The sequence below is a fragment of the Hipposideros armiger genome, unplaced genomic scaffold, assembly GCF_001890085.2.
Source record: "Hipposideros armiger isolate ML-2016 unplaced genomic scaffold, ASM189008v1 scaffold_315, whole genome shotgun sequence".
Taxonomy (NCBI): Eukaryota; Metazoa; Chordata; class Mammalia; order Chiroptera; family Hipposideridae; genus Hipposideros; species Hipposideros armiger.
Window position 1 is genome coordinate 643,309 of NW_017731665.1, and position 17,490 is coordinate 660,798.

At 60.3% G+C, this 17,490-nt stretch overlaps 2 protein-coding genes across 3 annotated transcripts in view; one reads left to right on the forward strand and one right to left on the reverse strand.

The window, feature by feature from the left end:
- Nucleotides 1–12,810, forward strand: part of VASN (vasorin) — a 16,445-nt gene extending 3,635 nt beyond the window's left edge. Inside the window, exon 2 of the mRNA XM_019660278.1 lies at nucleotides 5,420–12,810. Within this exon, the coding sequence (XP_019515823.1) occupies nucleotides 5,430–7,460 (2,031 nt within the window). The 5' untranslated portion in view covers nucleotides 5,420–5,429 and the 3' untranslated portion in view covers nucleotides 7,461–12,810. The remainder of the gene's footprint in view (nucleotides 1–5,419) is intronic.
- Nucleotides 1–17,490, reverse strand: part of CORO7 (coronin 7) — a 71,965-nt gene that overhangs the window by 25,383 nt on the left and 29,092 nt on the right. For both annotated transcript variants that reach the window (XM_019660277.1, XM_019660275.1), the window contains exons 8-9: nucleotides 13,358–13,444; nucleotides 12,821–12,903 (exon numbers count right to left, since the gene is read on the reverse strand). In XM_019660277.1, coding sequence (XP_019515822.1) covers nucleotides 12,821–12,903; nucleotides 13,358–13,444 — 170 coding nt within the window. The remainder of the gene's footprint in view (nucleotides 1–12,820; nucleotides 12,904–13,357; nucleotides 13,445–17,490) is intronic.

Consider the following 17,490-nt stretch of genomic DNA (forward strand, 5'->3'; position numbering starts at 1 on the left):
CCTGGGCCTGGATAGACAGCAGTGAGAAGTGAGAGGCATGGGGGTGGGGGTGGGGGTGGGCAGGGTCATGGTTCCCCATATCAAATCAATTCCACCTGCCCAGTGATCAGCTCAGACTCCAGGAAGGGCCACTTCTGACACAGGGTGACCGAGATCCTTGGGCATGGTGAGCATGAGAAGAGCAAGACCTCCTCTGGGGCCACTTCCTTCTCAGACCCTGTTTAGGCCCCAGACAGCCTGGGACCAGATGGCTGGGGGATGGTGCCCTTTTTTGGTGACTAAGACCTTCCTCTGGCACATTCAGGGTTAATTGCAGGGTTAGGACCTTACTTAATGGGTGCTTGGCCCTGGGTGGGGACAGGACAGTGAGGAGGCCCTGTGTCTGAGCCCTGCCCTGGTGGCATTACTCCTGCACGTGCCGGCAGTGGCATCTGGGCTGGCCCATTTCTAGTTGGGCCATAGCCACCACGTAGCAGCAGGTGGCCTCTCCCAACAGAGTGGCCCTCTCCTGACTTGAGATGCCACATCCCACTGCCCAGAGGGCCCACTAGAGACTCCGACTGGCCTTAGTCACTGGTCTTCCTGCCTTGGGCTGACAGGTCTGGTGGCTGCCAAGTCACCCACGGTGCGACAGAAGGTCCCCACCCAGGCCTGACAGCACCTGCATGGAGGAGTGGGGGAGGAGGGCGGAGGGCTCAGGTCCTGCCCTTCTGCCAGTGCCAATAGCTGGCCACACCTGCTCAGGGATCTTCCCCGGACTGGGAGACAAACTGATGTCCAGACTGTCCCCTTAGCAACCTTCTGTCCCAGGGTCTGAGCCCTGGCTGGACTGGGGACTCACCCAAAAAGCTTTTCCAAAACACAGCTCTGCTCGGCCTCACCCCAAACATTCTTATTTAGTTGGACCCGGGGGTGGGACCCAGGCATCGGGAACTTTCCAAAGCTTCTGGGGTGATTCTGTCGTGCAGCTGGGGTTGAAAAGCCCCTGGGGTTCCAGGTGGGAGATGGAAGCCCGGAAAGGGAAGGGAATTAGATGAGGTCACAAATCGAGGATGAGGGCCTTAGCTGTAGAATGAGCAGAGATGGCTGGGGTGGTGAATGGAGTAAGAAAGGCAGAGGCATGGAGACCGGTGGGGACCCCCCAGCTTAATCACAGAGCAGGGCTCTGGCCCCCACCTGGAGAGGGGGCCATTTCCAAGGAACCAGAGGCTCTGCTCTCTTGGCCCCTTCCGAGAGGGCCCCAGAGGGAGACCCTAACCTCTCTGCCTTGCTGGGCCAGGAGCTGCTGTGTCGCAGGGATGGGGAGACGGGCGGACCCGGCCTGGGCCCTGAGCCTCCTCAGACACGTCAGCGAAACCGGAGCCAGCCGTCCTGGCTGCCGGCACAGTCCCGCCTGCCTGGGGGGTTGGCAAACTCCTGGGCTGGGCTGCTGCCAGGCCTGGCCGGCAGTGCTTAGCCCAGGCGGGCCAGCACTGGGAGGGCCTTGGAGTCAGCCCCGGGGTACCCAATCACTGTACCCAATCTGCAGTGTCGGGCACAGGAGTGGGGTATGCTGGCCTGTCTGTATGAACCCATCCCCTGCTGGCCAAGCACGCGTCCTTCCCCAGTAGTGAGGCGCTCCAGCCTCAGGTCTGATGTGGTCACCCAAATGCCCAGGGTTCCACCCACTCACCAGTCCCTGCCTGACCCAGGGCCTGGGTGTGAGCAGGTGCTTCCAGGTGTGATCCACACTTCGGGGTGGGTGGGGGCACTCTGGTCCCCCTTAGAGTTGAGATGATGGATGTCCTTACTCATAGAGCCCTCCCTCTGCTCTCTCCCCACCCCGAGGTCATATGCTGAAGGGGGCTGGCCAAAGGACAGCTCAGCCCCCCAACCCCCTCCAAAACTAAAGGCACCCTCCATCAGGTTGCTGTCCCATGCCCATACTCAGGGGTAGAGTGTGGGGGACAGCCCTGGGCCCAGGGGACTTCCTATCTGTGCTGAAAAGGGACCTTGAATTCCACACCATGGTGTCCTCCCCTGTGTGTGTGGAAGGCAGGGCTCGGGTTTTATGGATAACACCCTCAGTAGTGAATGTTGACTGACCACTTAGAATGCGCTCCAAGTACAAACTAAACATCCCTGAGAATCAGGCACTATTACCAGCACCCCCACTTCACAGATGGGAACTGAGGTAAAGGCCCATGACCAGGCTGGCATGGAGCCAGGCTGCAAACGCAGGCAGTCCCCTAAACTGTCCCATCCCAGTAACTGTCCCTGGGCCTCTGGCTCCCATCTCTTTCTACCACACCACGGCGGGGCCAGGCTAAGGTCAGGCTGTGTTGAGTCCAGGTGGAGGATGGAGGCCCTGGACCCTCCTGCCCCTACCCCCCAAATGCCAGGGCTGCCTCCAGATCTCTCCCTTTGCAGAGGGAAAGGTCCCACCTCCCTGCCTAGGGTCAGCGGATCAGATATCAAAGCCCAGGCCCGGGTCCTTCAAAGCTGCTGAAATTGTAACTGGCTAGGCCAGGGCAGCCGTGACAGGCCCGCTCCACACAAGACACCCCCTCCCCAATATGCATGTGCACGCGCACACACATACACCAGCATACTTCCAGGTAGGCGGAATCACTCCTAGAACTTGTTAGAATAACTTTCCCCATTTGAAAACAGGACACAAAAACTCCAGCCTTGGGTGCTCAGATCAACTGTGGAGGGTGAGGCAGGGCTGCTGAGAAACTGAGACCGCAGGTAGGAAGGGACCTGGGAAGCTAGGGGCAGAACTTGGGCTTGAATCGAGGCCTCTGTCTCCTGTCACCTGCTGCCTGCCCCTGTCCACCCCTCTATGGTCAGTTTTGGCCCTCTGGGTCAAGGGGGTGGGAAGCAGGTTGGCTGCTGCCTGCTGGGGTCTCCCCAGCCGAGGATGCCAGTTGCTCTTTTTCTGATGCAGCTGCCGCTCCCCAGCCACTCAGTCCGATTGCCACTCTGGGGCCGGACAGACCCACAGCAGTCACTACCTCCCTCCCCTGTGATGCCGAGAGACTGGGGAGCAAAGCCTAGGGCCCATGCTGGTCCCCCTCCTAAATGCAGAGCGGGGAAGTGTCCCCAGCAGTGCCCCAATCCTGGGAGGTGTCAACTTTGAATCACCCAGAGGGGACAGATGAAGAAACCTAGGCGCTGAGAGAAAGCCACTGTTTGTACCTCATAGCTCTGACGCCCTTGGCCCAGGGCTGCCTGACTGGAGTGTGAGCTCTTAACCATGACCTTATATGAGGCCCAGGGGGAGCCAAAGTCACAGGGGTGGCCAAGCAGGCCACGTGTAGGGTTCCCTCCCACCCTGAGCCTGGCTGCTCCTTTCCTGACCCCCCCTCCCTCCGCCTGCCCCACCAGGAGGGCTGATTCAGGGGGAGGTGGCTCACCTCCCACATGAATGTGGGGGGTGGGGGGCACTCATAGCCCACATCTGGAGGCCAGACCGCACCCACTGCCTTCTGAGTCAGAGGATGGAGCAGGTCCATGCAGGGGAGGGGGCCGGGCGGGGTGCACAGAGCCCCACTGGGACAGTGCCGGCAGGGCCAGGGGGTGCACGAGGCAGCCAGGACCCTAGAGAGCAGGGGAGGAGGCCAGCTGGGGGTCAGGGAAGGCCTCCCTGGCTAGCCTCCGAAGGGCGGTCATCAGTGTTAACTAGTGAGGGGCAGAGGCCGACGGCCCCACTTCCCCAGCAGAGGGGACTCTGCAGATGGGCAGCATGTATGTAGACAGGTCCAAACTGGGTGGCAGGCCTTCACCTAGAACTGGCCCAAGACCACAGTGGCCTCCCAAGTGACTTATCTAATCTACCCTGGGACCACCTGCCCCTCTACCTCACGTGAATTCCAGCAACCCATTTCCCCGGTGGAGAGGCAGCCCCACGGGTGGCAGCGGGGCAGAACGCACCCTGAATGGGGGGGCTATGTTACCTGCCACAGCCTGACAGCTGGCTGGCATGGGGGAAGGGGAGGCTGAGCCCCAGGACAAAAGGCCCTTGTGTGAGCAGGAGGCGCCAGGAAGGGAGGGGTACTGGCCTCTTTGGGACTGTAGGGGCTGAGAGCATGGGGACTGCTGCTGGGGGTGGCCCTGGGGTTTCCCCCAGGAGCAGAGCAAAAGGGAGGCCCATGCTGTGGCCCCATCCTGTCTTGGGCAGGTCCAGTTACGAGCTGGAGTCTGGAGCAAGGGGAAGCCACCCCCTCCCTGGCGAGACTGGGCCCCTAGCATCAAGAGGGCAGGTCCAGCACAGGCGGCAGGCCCAGCTGCACCTGGACCTGCTTAAGGACCTGGGCTCCGGCTCAGATTTCCCGGCAGTGCAACAGCAGCAAGTCACTGCACCTCCAGGAGCCCCCCTTTCTTATGTCATCTGGGAGTGATGAGAATAGTTTCCACCTGGAATGGCTGCTTCGGGGGACTGTAAGATGTGGCTGTGAATGCTCAGTTGCACTGGCACCTTTTCTCAGTGCCTGGCCCAGAATGGAGCCCAAGAAATGGTACATGAAGGAATCTAGGGAGCGTCTCCAGGCCTGGCACTGCCTCTGGGGCTACCATGCAACCAGTGTCCCCTAGCTTGAGCCCTGGGTCAGCCCAGGGAGGCTGGGTCCCCCTCACTTCTAGTTCTATCATTGCACCTTGGGGGGATGTGCAGATCAGGGGGACATATGCCAGTGGCTCCAGCCTTCCTCTGCTCCCTCCCAGGGACTTTACTGCTGGCCACATCCTGGCCACCACACAGCTCCCATCCTGGGCAGGTCTGACTTCACAAGTGGAAAAACACCAATCCCATAGTTTCCATGTGAAGTCTTCCCGCTGCGGTCTCTCCTCACTTGGAGGACACAGAGCGTGGAGGCAGGGGCCGGCGGCCTGGGGCAGCCAGCTTCTCTGCTTACGCACTCGGCCGACTGCCCACCGGTCTCTCCCAGACACTGGAGGAGGGGCTGCTGTTCCAGGAGCCACCATTTTCCCTGCTTCCTTGTCTACCTCAACAAAGATTTGGGGATTGGTGGCTTGGGGGAAGGGCACACAGACTGATGCTTTTTGACCACATGTTCTCTGAGCCACAGAGGCGGGAGAGCTGGGGTTAAAGAGGTGTCCTTTGTGGTCACTGAGTGTTTTGGGGCTAGGCCCCCCTCTGCATGCATCAGCCCACTGAACCCTAGTGACAGCACAGGAAGTATCAACTGATATCATCACGAGGTCATGTGACTACTTAAAGTCACATAGCAAGGGAGTGATAGGGCTGGGACAGAACAGGGCCGGGGCACTGGAGACCTGACTCATAACTACTGTGTGCTCTTGGATTTGAGGCAGGGAGTGGTGAAGGGGGCTGGGAATTCCCTTCTCAGTTGTTCCTGGCATGGCTATCTCCTGGGCCTCCAAATCACGGTCTTTTGTCTTTCCTCTCTGCTCCCAGGGACCAAAAGATGCGCTCCAGGGTCCCTCCACCCCTGCTGCTGCTGCTGCTGCTGCTGCTGTTGGCCCCAGGACCTGGGGTGCAGGGTTGCCCATCCGGCTGTATGTGTGACCGGCCACAAAGAGTCTTCTGCAACGCACGCCAGGGGACCACGGTGCCCCGCGACGTGCCGCCTGACACGGCGGACCTGTACGTCTTCGGGAACGGCATCACCACGCTTGACGCGGGCACCTTTGCCAGCCTGCCAGGTCTGCAGCTCCTGGACCTGTCGCAGAACCAGATCACCAGCCTGCCCGGTGGGGTCTTCCAGCCACTGGCTAACCTCAGCAACCTGGACCTGTCCACCAACAGGCTGCGCGAGATCACCAATGAGACCTTCCGTGGCCTGCGGCGCCTGGAGCGCCTCTATCTGGGCAAGAACCGCATCCACCACATCCAGCCTGGCGCCTTTGACGTGCTGGGCCACCTCCTGGAGCTCAAGCTGCAGGACAATGAGCTGCGGGCACTGTCCCCGCTGCACCTGCCTCGCCTGCTGCTGTTGGACCTCAGCCACAACAGCCTCCTGGCCCTGGAGCCCGGTGCCCTGGACACCGCCAATGTGGAGGCGCTGCGGCTGGCCGGCCTGGGGCTTCGGCAGCTGGATGAGGGGCTCTTTGGCCGCCTGCGCAACCTCCACGAATTAGACGTGTCCGACAACCAGCTGGAGCGCGTGCCGCCTGCCATCCGGGGCCTACGGAGCTTGACGCGGCTGCGGCTAGCTGGCAACACGCGCATCGCCCAGCTGCGGCCCGAGGCCCTGGCCGGCCTGGCAGCCCTTCAGGAGCTGGACTTGAGCAACCTGAGCCTGCAGGCCCTGCCACACGAGCTCTCGGGCCTCTTCCCCCATCTGCGGTCTCTGGCTGCAGCCCGCAACCCCTTCAACTGCGTGTGCCCCCTGAGTTGGTTCGGCCCTTGGGTTCGAGAGAGCGGCGTGGAGCTGAAGAGCTCAGATGAGACACGCTGCCACTTCCCCCCCAAGAACGCCGGCCAACTGCTCCTGGAACTTGACTATGCCGACTTCGGCTGCCCGGCTACCACCACCACGGCCATGGTGCCCACCACAAGGCCCTCGGCGTGGGAGCCCACATCCTCGCCTTCCAGTCCAGCCCCCACCAGGCCCAACCCCACAGAGCCTGCTGCCGAAGCTCCCAGCCTGCCACCTGCCACCCTGCCCACTGTGGGGCCTGACTCCCGGCCCCAGGACTGCCCGGCGTCCATCTGCCTCAATGGGGGTACCTGCAATCTGGGGGCTCGGGGCCACCTAGAGTGCCTGTGCCCTGAAGGCTTCACAGGCCTGTACTGTGAGAGCCTGGTGAGGCTGGGGCCACGACCCACCCCCGCCCTGGCGACACTTAGGCCGCCTGGGCCCCCACCCCTTGGTATCGAGCCTGTGAGCCCCACTTCCCTGAGAGTGGGGCTACAGCGCTACCTGCAAGGAAGCTCCGTGCAGGTCAGGAGCCTCCGCCTCACCTACCGCAACTTGTCTGGCCCTGACAAGCGGCCGGTGACCCTGCGGCTACCTGCCTCACTCGCCGAGTACACAGTCACCCAACTGCGGCCGAATGCCACCTACTCCATCTGCGTCAGGCCCCTGGGGGCTGGGCGGGTGCCCGAGGGTGAGGAGGCCTGTGGGGAGGCCCGCACACCGCCAGCTGTCCGCTCCAACCATGCCCCGGTCACACAGGCCCGAGAGGGCAACCTGCCGCTCCTCATTGCGCCTGCCCTGGCTGCTGTGCTTTTGGCCGCACTGGCTGCCGTGGGGGCGGCCTACTGTGTGCGGCGGGGGCGGGCCGCAGCGGCTGTGGCTCAGGGCAAAGGGCAGGTAGGGCCAGGGGCCGGGCCCCTGGAGCTGGAAGGAGTGAAGGCCCCCTTAGAGCCAGGCCCCAAGGCAACTGAGGGTGGTGGAGAGGTCCTGCCAGGAGGGCCTGAGTATGAGATGCCACTCATGGGCTACCCAGGGCCTGGCCCCCAGGGAGCCCTCTCTACTAAGCCCTACATCTAAGCTGGGAGTGATGGACCATGGGGCTGGCCAGCGCCCGCCTGCTGCCAGACCAAGAAGTTCCCGGATCCGTATGCCGAGGACACGTCAGGGCAGGGGCTGTGTGACTGCAGCAAGTCCCTGCCCCTCTGGACCTTGGTATCCTCATCTAAGATGCTGGGACCCAGGTGAAGACCTCTAAGGTCCCCCTGGCCCGAGTGCCTCTGAGGATGGTGTGCCCCATCCTCTGCAACGTGCAACCTCGGGAGGGGCGGGCTCTGCCGTGTGCTGGTAACACAGGCCCAGGGCTGCCAGGCCCCCACCTCAAGGAGACTGGGGGCCAGTGAAGGGAGCCCCAGAAAGGCAGCAGAAGGAGAAGAGGGGTGGGGATGGGTGTGTGGCCCAGCCTTGGCCCCAGGGAGTGAAGCAACAAAAGAAACTGGAAAGAAAGACGCTTTAGGAACAAGTTTTGCTTTTGTTTTTAAAAATATATTTATAAGAGATTCTTTCCCATTTATTCTGGGAAAATGTTTTTTAAACTCAGAGACAAGGACTTTGGTTTTTGTAAGACAAATGATGATATGAAGGCCTTTTGTAAGAAAAATAAAAGATAAAATAAAATGAGTGGTTTTTTTTGGTATACCCCCAGCACACCTGGGTTGGGTGAAAGGAGGGTGGGGGTGCAGAGTGGTTGTGAAGGGAAAGCCTTCTCTGTGGGGAAACGGGGGGTCAGGACCCCTCTCCCCAGTGGGTACCAGGCCCTGGCCAGCACCCCCTGGGCTTGGGTGTGCTACTGCTGAGGGCCATGGCAGGAAGGGCAGCCTTCCCAGGAGGCCTGCCCTGGGCTGTATCCACCCAGCCTCCACTGAGGTGCCCAGTCCAGCATCCCGGTAAGACTGGGACCCAGGCGGGAACAGGGACAGAAACTGGACAGCTTCCAACCTCCGGGAAGAACAAGAGGGCAGCCTTACAGTACTCAGGCCCACTCGCCTACCAGCAGGAGCTGCAGTGCTCCTCTGAGAGGCTCATGGCAGATGGGGGCCAAGAAGGTCCCTACGGGTCCCTCCTCAGGGATGGGTCTGACAGGCAGTCCATGCCTGCCTTCCTCTGTGGAGGGAGTACCTCAACCTGTGTCCTGTCAGGCCCTCGTGGATGGCGCTGGGCCAGGTGGCACACACGGGCCCATCCTCTGTGCCATCCCATTGCACCTCTGCATGGGCTCCTGCTCCAGCTACAGAGAAGGGGCCTTAGTAAAGGGCAGCACAGATCCTGAATGGCAGAAGTCCTCTGGTGGGTGGGGAGGGGCCATGCCAGGCTGTTAGGGACAGGCAGATGAGGGATAGGCCCGGAGGTCTGAGTCTTGCTTATGGACTCTTGCTGGTGGCCTTGCGATGCCCGTTTACAAGTTGGGATGTGCTTGGTTTTCTAAAACCCAGAAGTGGGAGGAGTATTTTCCAGGAAGGCTGCAGGCCTAGGAACAGGCCAGGGATGGTGCTGAGAGCTTGGGGACAGTGACAGATATAGAACACCTTTTCCTAGTACATTTTGGATGGTAGAGGAGGTGAGCCCTGGGGCTGCAGAGAGGTCCTGCAGAGGCTGGAGCAAGCTTGCCTGTGTCCCTCTGTGGGTCACGGCCCCTGGCCCTTAGCCTCACCCTGGCAGGAAGGTGGTAGCCCAGCCAGGCCTGGGGAGCAGGCCCTGCGGCTTGGGGCATTGATGTCAGCGCCGAGTCAGGCCTGGCCACGCGAGGCTCTGGATTCAATTAGTGGCTGCTGAGGGCTCTGGCATAAGAGGGGAGGAGGTGGGCGGTGGGTCGTGGGGGCAGAGGGTAGTGGCAGTGGGCCTGGGTGGGGCCCCATCTTCCTGAGGCAGTGGCGGTGGCCCAGGTGGATTTCCTGTAGGCCTGGGTCCCATTACGGGAGCGGCTACACGAGGCCTGCCCTCCCCCTCAGCGGCCCCGTCAAAGGGGCCATTGTGGGCCTGTGGGCTGCTGTTGAACACGGTGGCTGCTGAATAAATGTTTTTGCTGCAAAGCCAAACCTGGCCTTGTGGGCTGGCAGGGGGTGGGGTGGGAGGCAGGACCTAACGAAAGGGGCTGGACGTTTATACCAGCCCTCCCAGAAAAGGCAGTTGGGGTGTCCCATCAGATCAGGGGCTGAGAGATGAAGGTAGGGCCAGGGGCAAGCTGGGGGACCAAGCCAAGATACAGCTCATTCCCAGAGCAATCCCAATGGCTCGGCCAGGACCAGGGACGGATGTGGGGAAATGCCAGCCCACACTGTTGGGTCCTCGTTGCCACAGGCCCTGTGCCATGCGGGCTTACACATGTTCCCATTTCATGCCCAACAATCTCTCTACAGGGAGACTCGAAGACTGGGAGAGGTGAGACAGTAGCTTGCTCACAGCAGGCAGGGATGGGTCCCAACACCCAACACTCGCTCCCCGGCCCAAGAGAGGGTTGCCAGCCATGAGGGGAGGGCTTGGGTCTCCAGGAAAGGGGTGGGGCTGCAAGCAGCAGAAGCTACCCAGGCAGAGAGAGGGCTCCTGATTTCCAGGGAACACGCTAGGTGTGGGACCCATGTCTCTCTCTGGCCGATGGCTGGGCATTGGGTTGAGGGTTTGTGCAGAGGTGGACACCTCGGTGTGAAGAAACCAATGCAATCCCAGCTTCCACCGTGCACTGGTTTGCAGCTGGAGTGACCTCAATAGAGGACCCACTTGTCTGGCCTCAGTTGCTTTCAGTAACATGGGGAGAAAAATCCCTACCTGCCTGTGGCCCAGGGCCAATACAGGTGACCATCCACCTAGTCCAGAGGCACCGCACCTGAAACAGGTGGTGTTTCTACATCTCCTGGATGGAGCACAAGCTGATTTTCAGCACCAGGCCCTGCCAGTACACCCCTTCCACCTCTACCCTGCACTGAGCACAGGGTCTGGCACCCAAGAAGTACGGAGGAGCCACCTGTGGACCTGCTGCCTGAGCCTGGCTTTACACAGAGAACCCCGATGCCCTGCTCTTCTCACCATGGCACATCTCCTCTTAGTGAGGTGCACTCCACAAATGACAGGGGTGAGAGAAGACAGCATAGGTGGGGGCCGAGAGGGACGCCCCTGGGAGGGTGGGGCCCTGGGTTCTCCCTGGGAGAGGCCAGGAGGGGCATGTGCCTGACCCCTGGCTCCCTCTAGCTCTTATAAGAGTACACACTGTTCTGCCTAAATTGAGATGAAAAATCTGTAAAACAGAGGGGGTGCAGTGGAGGCCCATGGCCATGCCCCCAATTGATACCCGTACGCTTTCCATCTTTAGTCCAGTTCATTCAGCAGCCCCCGCACTCCAAGGGACCAGTGGGGGTTCTGGCTTCCAGCGGGAGCCTAGGGGGCAGGGGACCCACCACCTCTCAGGCCAGCCTGGAGGCTGGTATGTGTCCCTGACATCTACCAGCTTTGTGGAGGGCTGGAGAGCCCCCACTCCTCTGCCAAGGGTGTGGACCCAGTGGTGGGGCAGGGGCCAGGATTGGGGGATGAAGGGGGCGGGACACTGGCCTAGTTGGCCCATCTGGGAGTGATTTGAGAAATTCCAGGCCTCACTGGCCCTAAGAGGCTATTCTTAACTGCTTGTAATTACAGGGTCAGCCTTGGCCAGTGGCACCGTGGGGTCTGGGCATCTTTAACTCCTCCAGGGGCCATGCTGGGGCTCAGTGGGGCAGGGGAGCTGCTCTACAGGGGAAGGGGGAACCCATCACAGGCCAGGGGCAGAGCCTGAAAGGCAGGAAGTGGTGGGTGGAGGAGCACTTGATGGCCAGTGCCAGGTGCCTTTTGCCAGGCTGGACCAGCTCCCTCCCTCTGCTGCAGGCCCTGAAGGGTAGAGGTTGTCTGGCCTGGGGAGGTACAGAGGATGAGATACCAGCATAGCATCTGGGCCTGGGGAAGGGCTGCTGGACATGGAATCAGGAGGCCCAGAAACTGATGCCTCTAGCACAGAGGGCTGTCCTAGTGACTCCCCTGAACCTTCAGGGCTCAGAATGGCAGAAGCCTGACACTCACTGTGTGGTTCCAAGGAAGGCACTGGCGCTCACTCAGCCTCACCTTCCTCATCTGCAAAATGGACCTCACCAGCTCCCCAGCCTCTCCCTGGCTGTGAGAGAGGAGGGGAGCGCCGAGGGTCACTGCCACCCTGACTTTTACCCCTTCTCTGGGTGCTCAGCCGGGGGATGCCCTGGCAGGAGCTTTTATGGCCCTAAGCCTTTCCCACACCCAGACACAGCCCTTGCTTGCTGCTCCCGGTGCCTAGACAGGTCACAGCACCCTTTGAATCAGTTTCCCCAGCTGTGAAACAGAAGCGGAAGTAGCTGGAAGGATACCCAAAGACCAAAACCCTCTCTTTGCTCTGACCTTTGCAGGCCCCTGCCTGGTGGTGGTGGGGGTCTCAGCAAGCCCCTCTGAGAGTCACAGCTGAGCAGGGACGAGGCTTTGGAACAGGGCCAGGTCCCCGCTTCCTCCTATCCCATCCACCCTCCTGAGCCTCTTTTCTCAGCTGTGATATGGGGGCCATGTGGACTAAAGGGATAGGTCACTCCTCAGCACTCGCTATGGGCCTCCTGGGTCCTGAGTCGCAGTGAGCCTGGGCCATCCCTGCACAGAGCCGACTCAGTCCAGACCCACACGGGCACTACCACAAATTCCTGCATACACTTCTCAGGATGATGTAAGGATGAGGTACATTCGCGCACACACACCCTAAGCATAAGCAGGGACAGGTGTGTGACCAGGGCTGAGGAAGCCTCATAGAACCCATGAGTTCAAGCCCTGCATCCCTCTGTGCCCCCAAACCTGCCAGCCCATCTTTTCTCACGTCACCCCACAATCCACGGCGAGTCCACCTTGCTAAACATAGCCTCAGGTCTCCTCAGCCCCACCAAAAAGCCCATGGCAAAAGGAAATGCATTCTTGCGCTGGCCACCCATGTGTCTGCCGGGTCACAGTCCCCTCCCCAAATGCCAAAATACACCAGCCTGAGTCCCCAAGCCAGCAGCCTGACCCATGACCAAGGGGGGCACACAGGATGGGTCAGTTGGGCTTCTCTGCCCACGTGGGGCTGCCTCACCACCCCCTGCTGGTGAAGCTCCACAGGGCTCCTTGGGCAGGGCCAGGTCTTCCCAGCTCAGGTACCTCCGACTGCTCCGGTGATGGGCCACCTCTCTGACAGGATCTGAGCCAGGTGAAGCCCTTCTGGCTGGATTTGGCCCCTGCATTCTGCAGGTGGCCCCCAATGGTGCATCAGGGGCCCTCAGCAGTGGCGCCCATTCACAGATCTGCACTTGAGACATCGTTTGGGCCTCGCCCCTCCCACCCCCAGCCCAGCCCAACATGCTGGTCGCTCCTACCCAGGTGAGGTGTCCAGCGTGAGGGAAGTGAGGGCGCTGCAGAAGTGTCTGATGTCCCATAGCTTCACTTCATGCTCACGCATCTGTGAAGAGGGACAGAGGGGTGCTCAGAAGGGCTGTCTGTCAGCTCCTGGAGCTCCCCAGAAACCTAGTGCCCAGGACACAGCCTGCACGAGGGCACTGGCCCCAGAAAAGAGCTCAGAAGGCAGTGTGTGGGGAAGAATCATGCCAGGGAGGGAGAGTCTGGGTTTTCATGTCCTGCCCCTTTAAGAACCCTTAGGTGACAAGGGACAAGGGGCGGTTCCCTCCATGGACTCTGGTCCCTGGGGGGGCTGCCATGGTTCTCAGGGTCAGACTTAGCTATTGCAAATGGAATCCGCCAGTTTTTAGCACTGTTGGTCCCCTGGGGCTCTGAGACCCAGCTATACTCAGGGCCGTATATGGACAGGCCTGGAGCTAGCTGGCGGCCCCCACCTCCCAGTGGGCCTCATCCTGCTGTCTTGGTGCTCGTCCCTGCTCACCCGAGAGGAGCCTTACCTGGTTGAAGCCGGTGGACACAAGGTGCTCCTGGGTTCCTGTCCATGCCATCCGGCCATCCTTGCTGTTCTCATGGGCCTGTGTGCTCTGTAGGAGGCAGGAGACACAGCTAAGCCACCCTAGGACCATCCACCTGAGAGCCCCAGAGGGCAGGAGCTGAAGGTCAGGGCCCCTGGGGACTAGCTGGACAGGGAAGGCCTCATATCACTACAAGATGGACCTCGGCTGAGGGCAGTGCTGTACCCAGAGGGCCGACCCAGCCACCCATCTTAGGTTCAGTCTCCCTCTTCCTAAGGGAATGTGGGACTGCCTTGCTCACCACTGAGCCCCCCTTGCTAAAGCGACTCAGGGCGGCAGTGCATCCTTCCCCGTGCAGACTGCCGGCCATCATCTCCGGGCTCTGGGGGCCTCCGTACACTCGCAGAACTTCATTTTTCTAGCTTGTGCGTGGGGCTCATGTTGACAGGGTTGCCTACTCCCCAGGGCTGTCGCAAGGATCAACTGAGACTACATGTGAGAGGGACAGGCCTGCAGCAAAGCGCCGTGCAAATTAAGGGATTACTAGAATTAGTGCTGCCTCCTGAGCAGTCAGGGGGCTGGGGAGAGGGCCTGGTGCCAAGCACTGGGGAGCATCCCTGGAGAGGGCAGAGAAGTGCTCCTCTTCACCCTCCCATGGTGCTGGAGCTGCCAGCAGGAAGGCTTCCTGGGCCCTGGGGAGGAGAGGCTGAGTTCACACCACAGGCAGCCCTGTCCCCTGGGCCCAGGCAGGGAGGAGCGGAGGGGGCCAGAGGAAATGCAAACAGCTCCCTCCCAGTCACCTTGGCCTCTGGAGCCTGAGACAAAAGACCCTGTTACCAAAAATAGCTCACCCCAAACTGTGGCCAGCTTCCTCCAAGCTTCCCACGATCTCCTTGGGAATGAATGAGGGAGGGAGGCGGCCTGTGAGGAGCTGGCCCAGCGCCCCCTCCCCAGCCTGAAAAGACTGACCCCAGCGTGGGAGACCATCGGAAATGGCTCAGCTCCTGTCGTTCAAGGGGCTTTTCTCACTGCTCACTTCCCACCCAGCCACCAGCGGCACAGGAAGTCAGGGCTAGAGCCTGAGAACCAGGGACCCATACCCCTCTCTCCACGCAAAAGGGGCTGTGGGGTCAGGGTGAAGGTCAGGCCTGTCCCCAACCCCCGCCCCTCGTGTCCATCAGAAGTGTCACATGGGCTCTCGCCCTCTCATCAGTGTGCAAATACCCAGCGCAAGCAGCAACACAGATGACTCACAAAGCATCTGTGCACCATTCATTCATTCATTCATTCAGCAGACATGTGAGGCCTCCTAGGGTCAGGCACTGTGCTAGCAGCCGGCAGTGGGGCCAGACAGACCTCAGATGGAGGGTCACGTGCTTGGGTGAAGCAGGGCTGCTCATTCATTTGTTCTTGCATGATATGAATATCTAAGCTGCACACTATGCTAGGCACTGGGCACACAGTGGACAAAACAGAAAAGGTCCCTAAACTCATAGAATATACAAGTCGGGAGGCAGATGAGAACCAAATACGCAAAGAAATAACTATGTCACCAAGTGTCACGAAGGGGTAAAGTGGAGGGTAAGGGCACAAGCTTTGGAGTCAGGCTGCCTGGGTGAAAACCCTGCCCTGCCACTGAGGGCCTCATCCCATGATGTGTTACTCAACATCTCTGTGCCTCGGTTTCCTTATTTGTATAAAGAGCACCACAATGGGACCTACTCTGGAGGATGACTGTGTCTGGCGTGTATCTAATGTTTACTTTTTTAAAGCATGATAACAGGGTACAATAAAAGTATAATTGAGAGAAGTAGGTTTAAGGTAGCGTTTAAGTCAAAACATAAAGGATCAGCAGGTGTGAGTCAGGCCGCGTGAATGGGGGGCCTGGGAAAGCAGAGCCCAGCATAGATGGCGGGACAGGCAAGGGAGAGGTGATGCTTGTCTGCAAGGCCCGTGGGGAGCGATGGAGAATTTTTTCATTCAGAGGCACAGGCGGGGGATGGAATCCACCTTGGCCCGTTACCCCACCTTCCTATTTCACACATGGAGAAACCAGAGGCCCAGAGAGTGAAGCCATATGCCTCGAGTCACCCAGCAAGACTGCTGTCAGCTATTTGAGCTTCCCGCCTCCTGTGGCTGGACCCATGGTTATTGTTCTCTGTCTGTGCAAGAGGGACCTGAAGCAGGACAGGCAAGGAGATCAAGCCGCAGCTAGAAGGCAGCACAGCCTAGGTCAGAAAAGGCCAGGATCCTGGCTGCCCCTGGGCCACCGCAGGTTTCCAGCCAATAGCCCTGGATGAGTTCACACTGGGGAACTAGGCCATTAGGCCCAGGCAGTGTTGAGGAGCACGGTGTGGGCTGGCGAGTCCTGCTCACCCACTCCCATCGTCCAGTCTCCAAACCAAGAGGTGAAAACAAGGTAAGGGCTTAGGCAGAGCCCAACAGGCCCACTGTGGACACATCCAGCTCAGTCTGCCCCAGGGCCACAGGACGTCCCATGGGCAGGAAAGGGGTGGCCACAGGTCCCCTCTCCCCTCGTCTATCCCAGACCACTGGAGTGGTTTTCATTTTCAAAAATGGCAAGTTCTTATTTGCTGACCTCAGTGGGACTCAGGGAGGAGGAGCCCTGTCTCCATATCCTCATTCTCCTGGGGCAGCAAGGGGGCTGCAGCTGGGACCAGGCATCCTACTACCCCAAGCCCCAGCCCTATGAAAGGAGGCCTGCGGAGAGCTGCTGGTGGTAATCAGGGGCCTGCAGGCCAGGCTTGGGGTTTCCCTCTCTCAGGGGGTGGCCTTTGTCCCAATAGGCAGTAGGGTGTCCTGCCTGTGGAGAAGCTCCCCAGTTTCCCCATGTCTCCCCCATACCTGTCCCCAGGAAGAGAACAGGAGGGGCTGAGGCCAGGCAGTGCCTGCCCAGCACAGGAGCACCAGGAGCAGGCACATACCCAGCATTCCAGCTGCAGTGCAGCCAAATCCCCCCCCCTCTCTGTCACCATGGCAACGCTTCCTGTGTGGGGCAGGGCAGCTGGAGGAGCTGCCCTGGGCTCCCTCCTGGGTAAGGGAACCTTTTACAGTGGTAAGATGCCCACCATCCACCCATGTCCCTCCTCGGCCAGGCTGAGTGATAGGCTCCAGATGCCGGCCCCTCAGGCCTGACACTGGGGTAGTTGGAAGGCACAGGTCTGCCTGCCTACGCCAGGGGTCAGGAGGCTTGTCCCAGGGCCCCTCCTGCCCTTGACAAGGGTATTGAAGCCTTACCACTCCCCGGACACCCCTTCAGCCTCGGGCTGCTACTTCTCTGGCATACCCATGGCTTCAGGGCCTCAACCATCCCCACCAGGGCTCAGGCATAATAAAGGGGCTATGTGATCCTGGGACAGAAATGACCAAAGGGCCAACTTTATAGGACTGTCATGTGGGTGGAAGAAGGTCACGTGTACCAAGGGGCAAGGACATAATAAATGACCATAAATGCAATCTAAAATCAAAGTAGGGGGTATGAACAGGAGGGAGCCGCCCAAGTAGCCCCTGTTCCAAGCTCAGGTCGCCAGAGGCAGGGCCCAAAACACACAGTGGAGGGAGGCCTTCCCAGGCCTCCCCACCCAGCCTCCAGGCTATGGGGGACAGCCACTGGACAGAAAGCAGCACATCCTTTCCCGACCTCCACCCCACCCCAACAACACGCTTCTCTAGTGAGGAAGGATCTCAGGAGAAGGTGCTCCCAGAAGGCCTCTCCCTGGGGCTGGCCCCTTGGCTCACGCCAATCCTCACACCAACCCTGGCCGCCAGCAGCGTTTTTCCTAATAGAAGCCAGGTGTGGGCCAGATGCCCTGGGCGGAAATGGGGGGCAGGGCCACGCGGAGGGCAGCATTCCCGGCTGGCTGCCCCCACACCAGTGGGCGGAACACAGGCACCGTCCCAGCAGCAGGGAGGGGGGGTGCCGCCCCCGTTCTTCCCAGGTCTCTTCACCCAGAAGCCCCTTTAGTGGGGCTCCCTCCAAAACCAGATCCTCTCCTCCCTCCCTCCCTCTTCTAGGAACTTGGAGCCCCTTGGACGGCAGCCACTGCGTCTCCACCTCAGCACCATTACCATCCCCTCCGGAGGAGGAGGAGGGG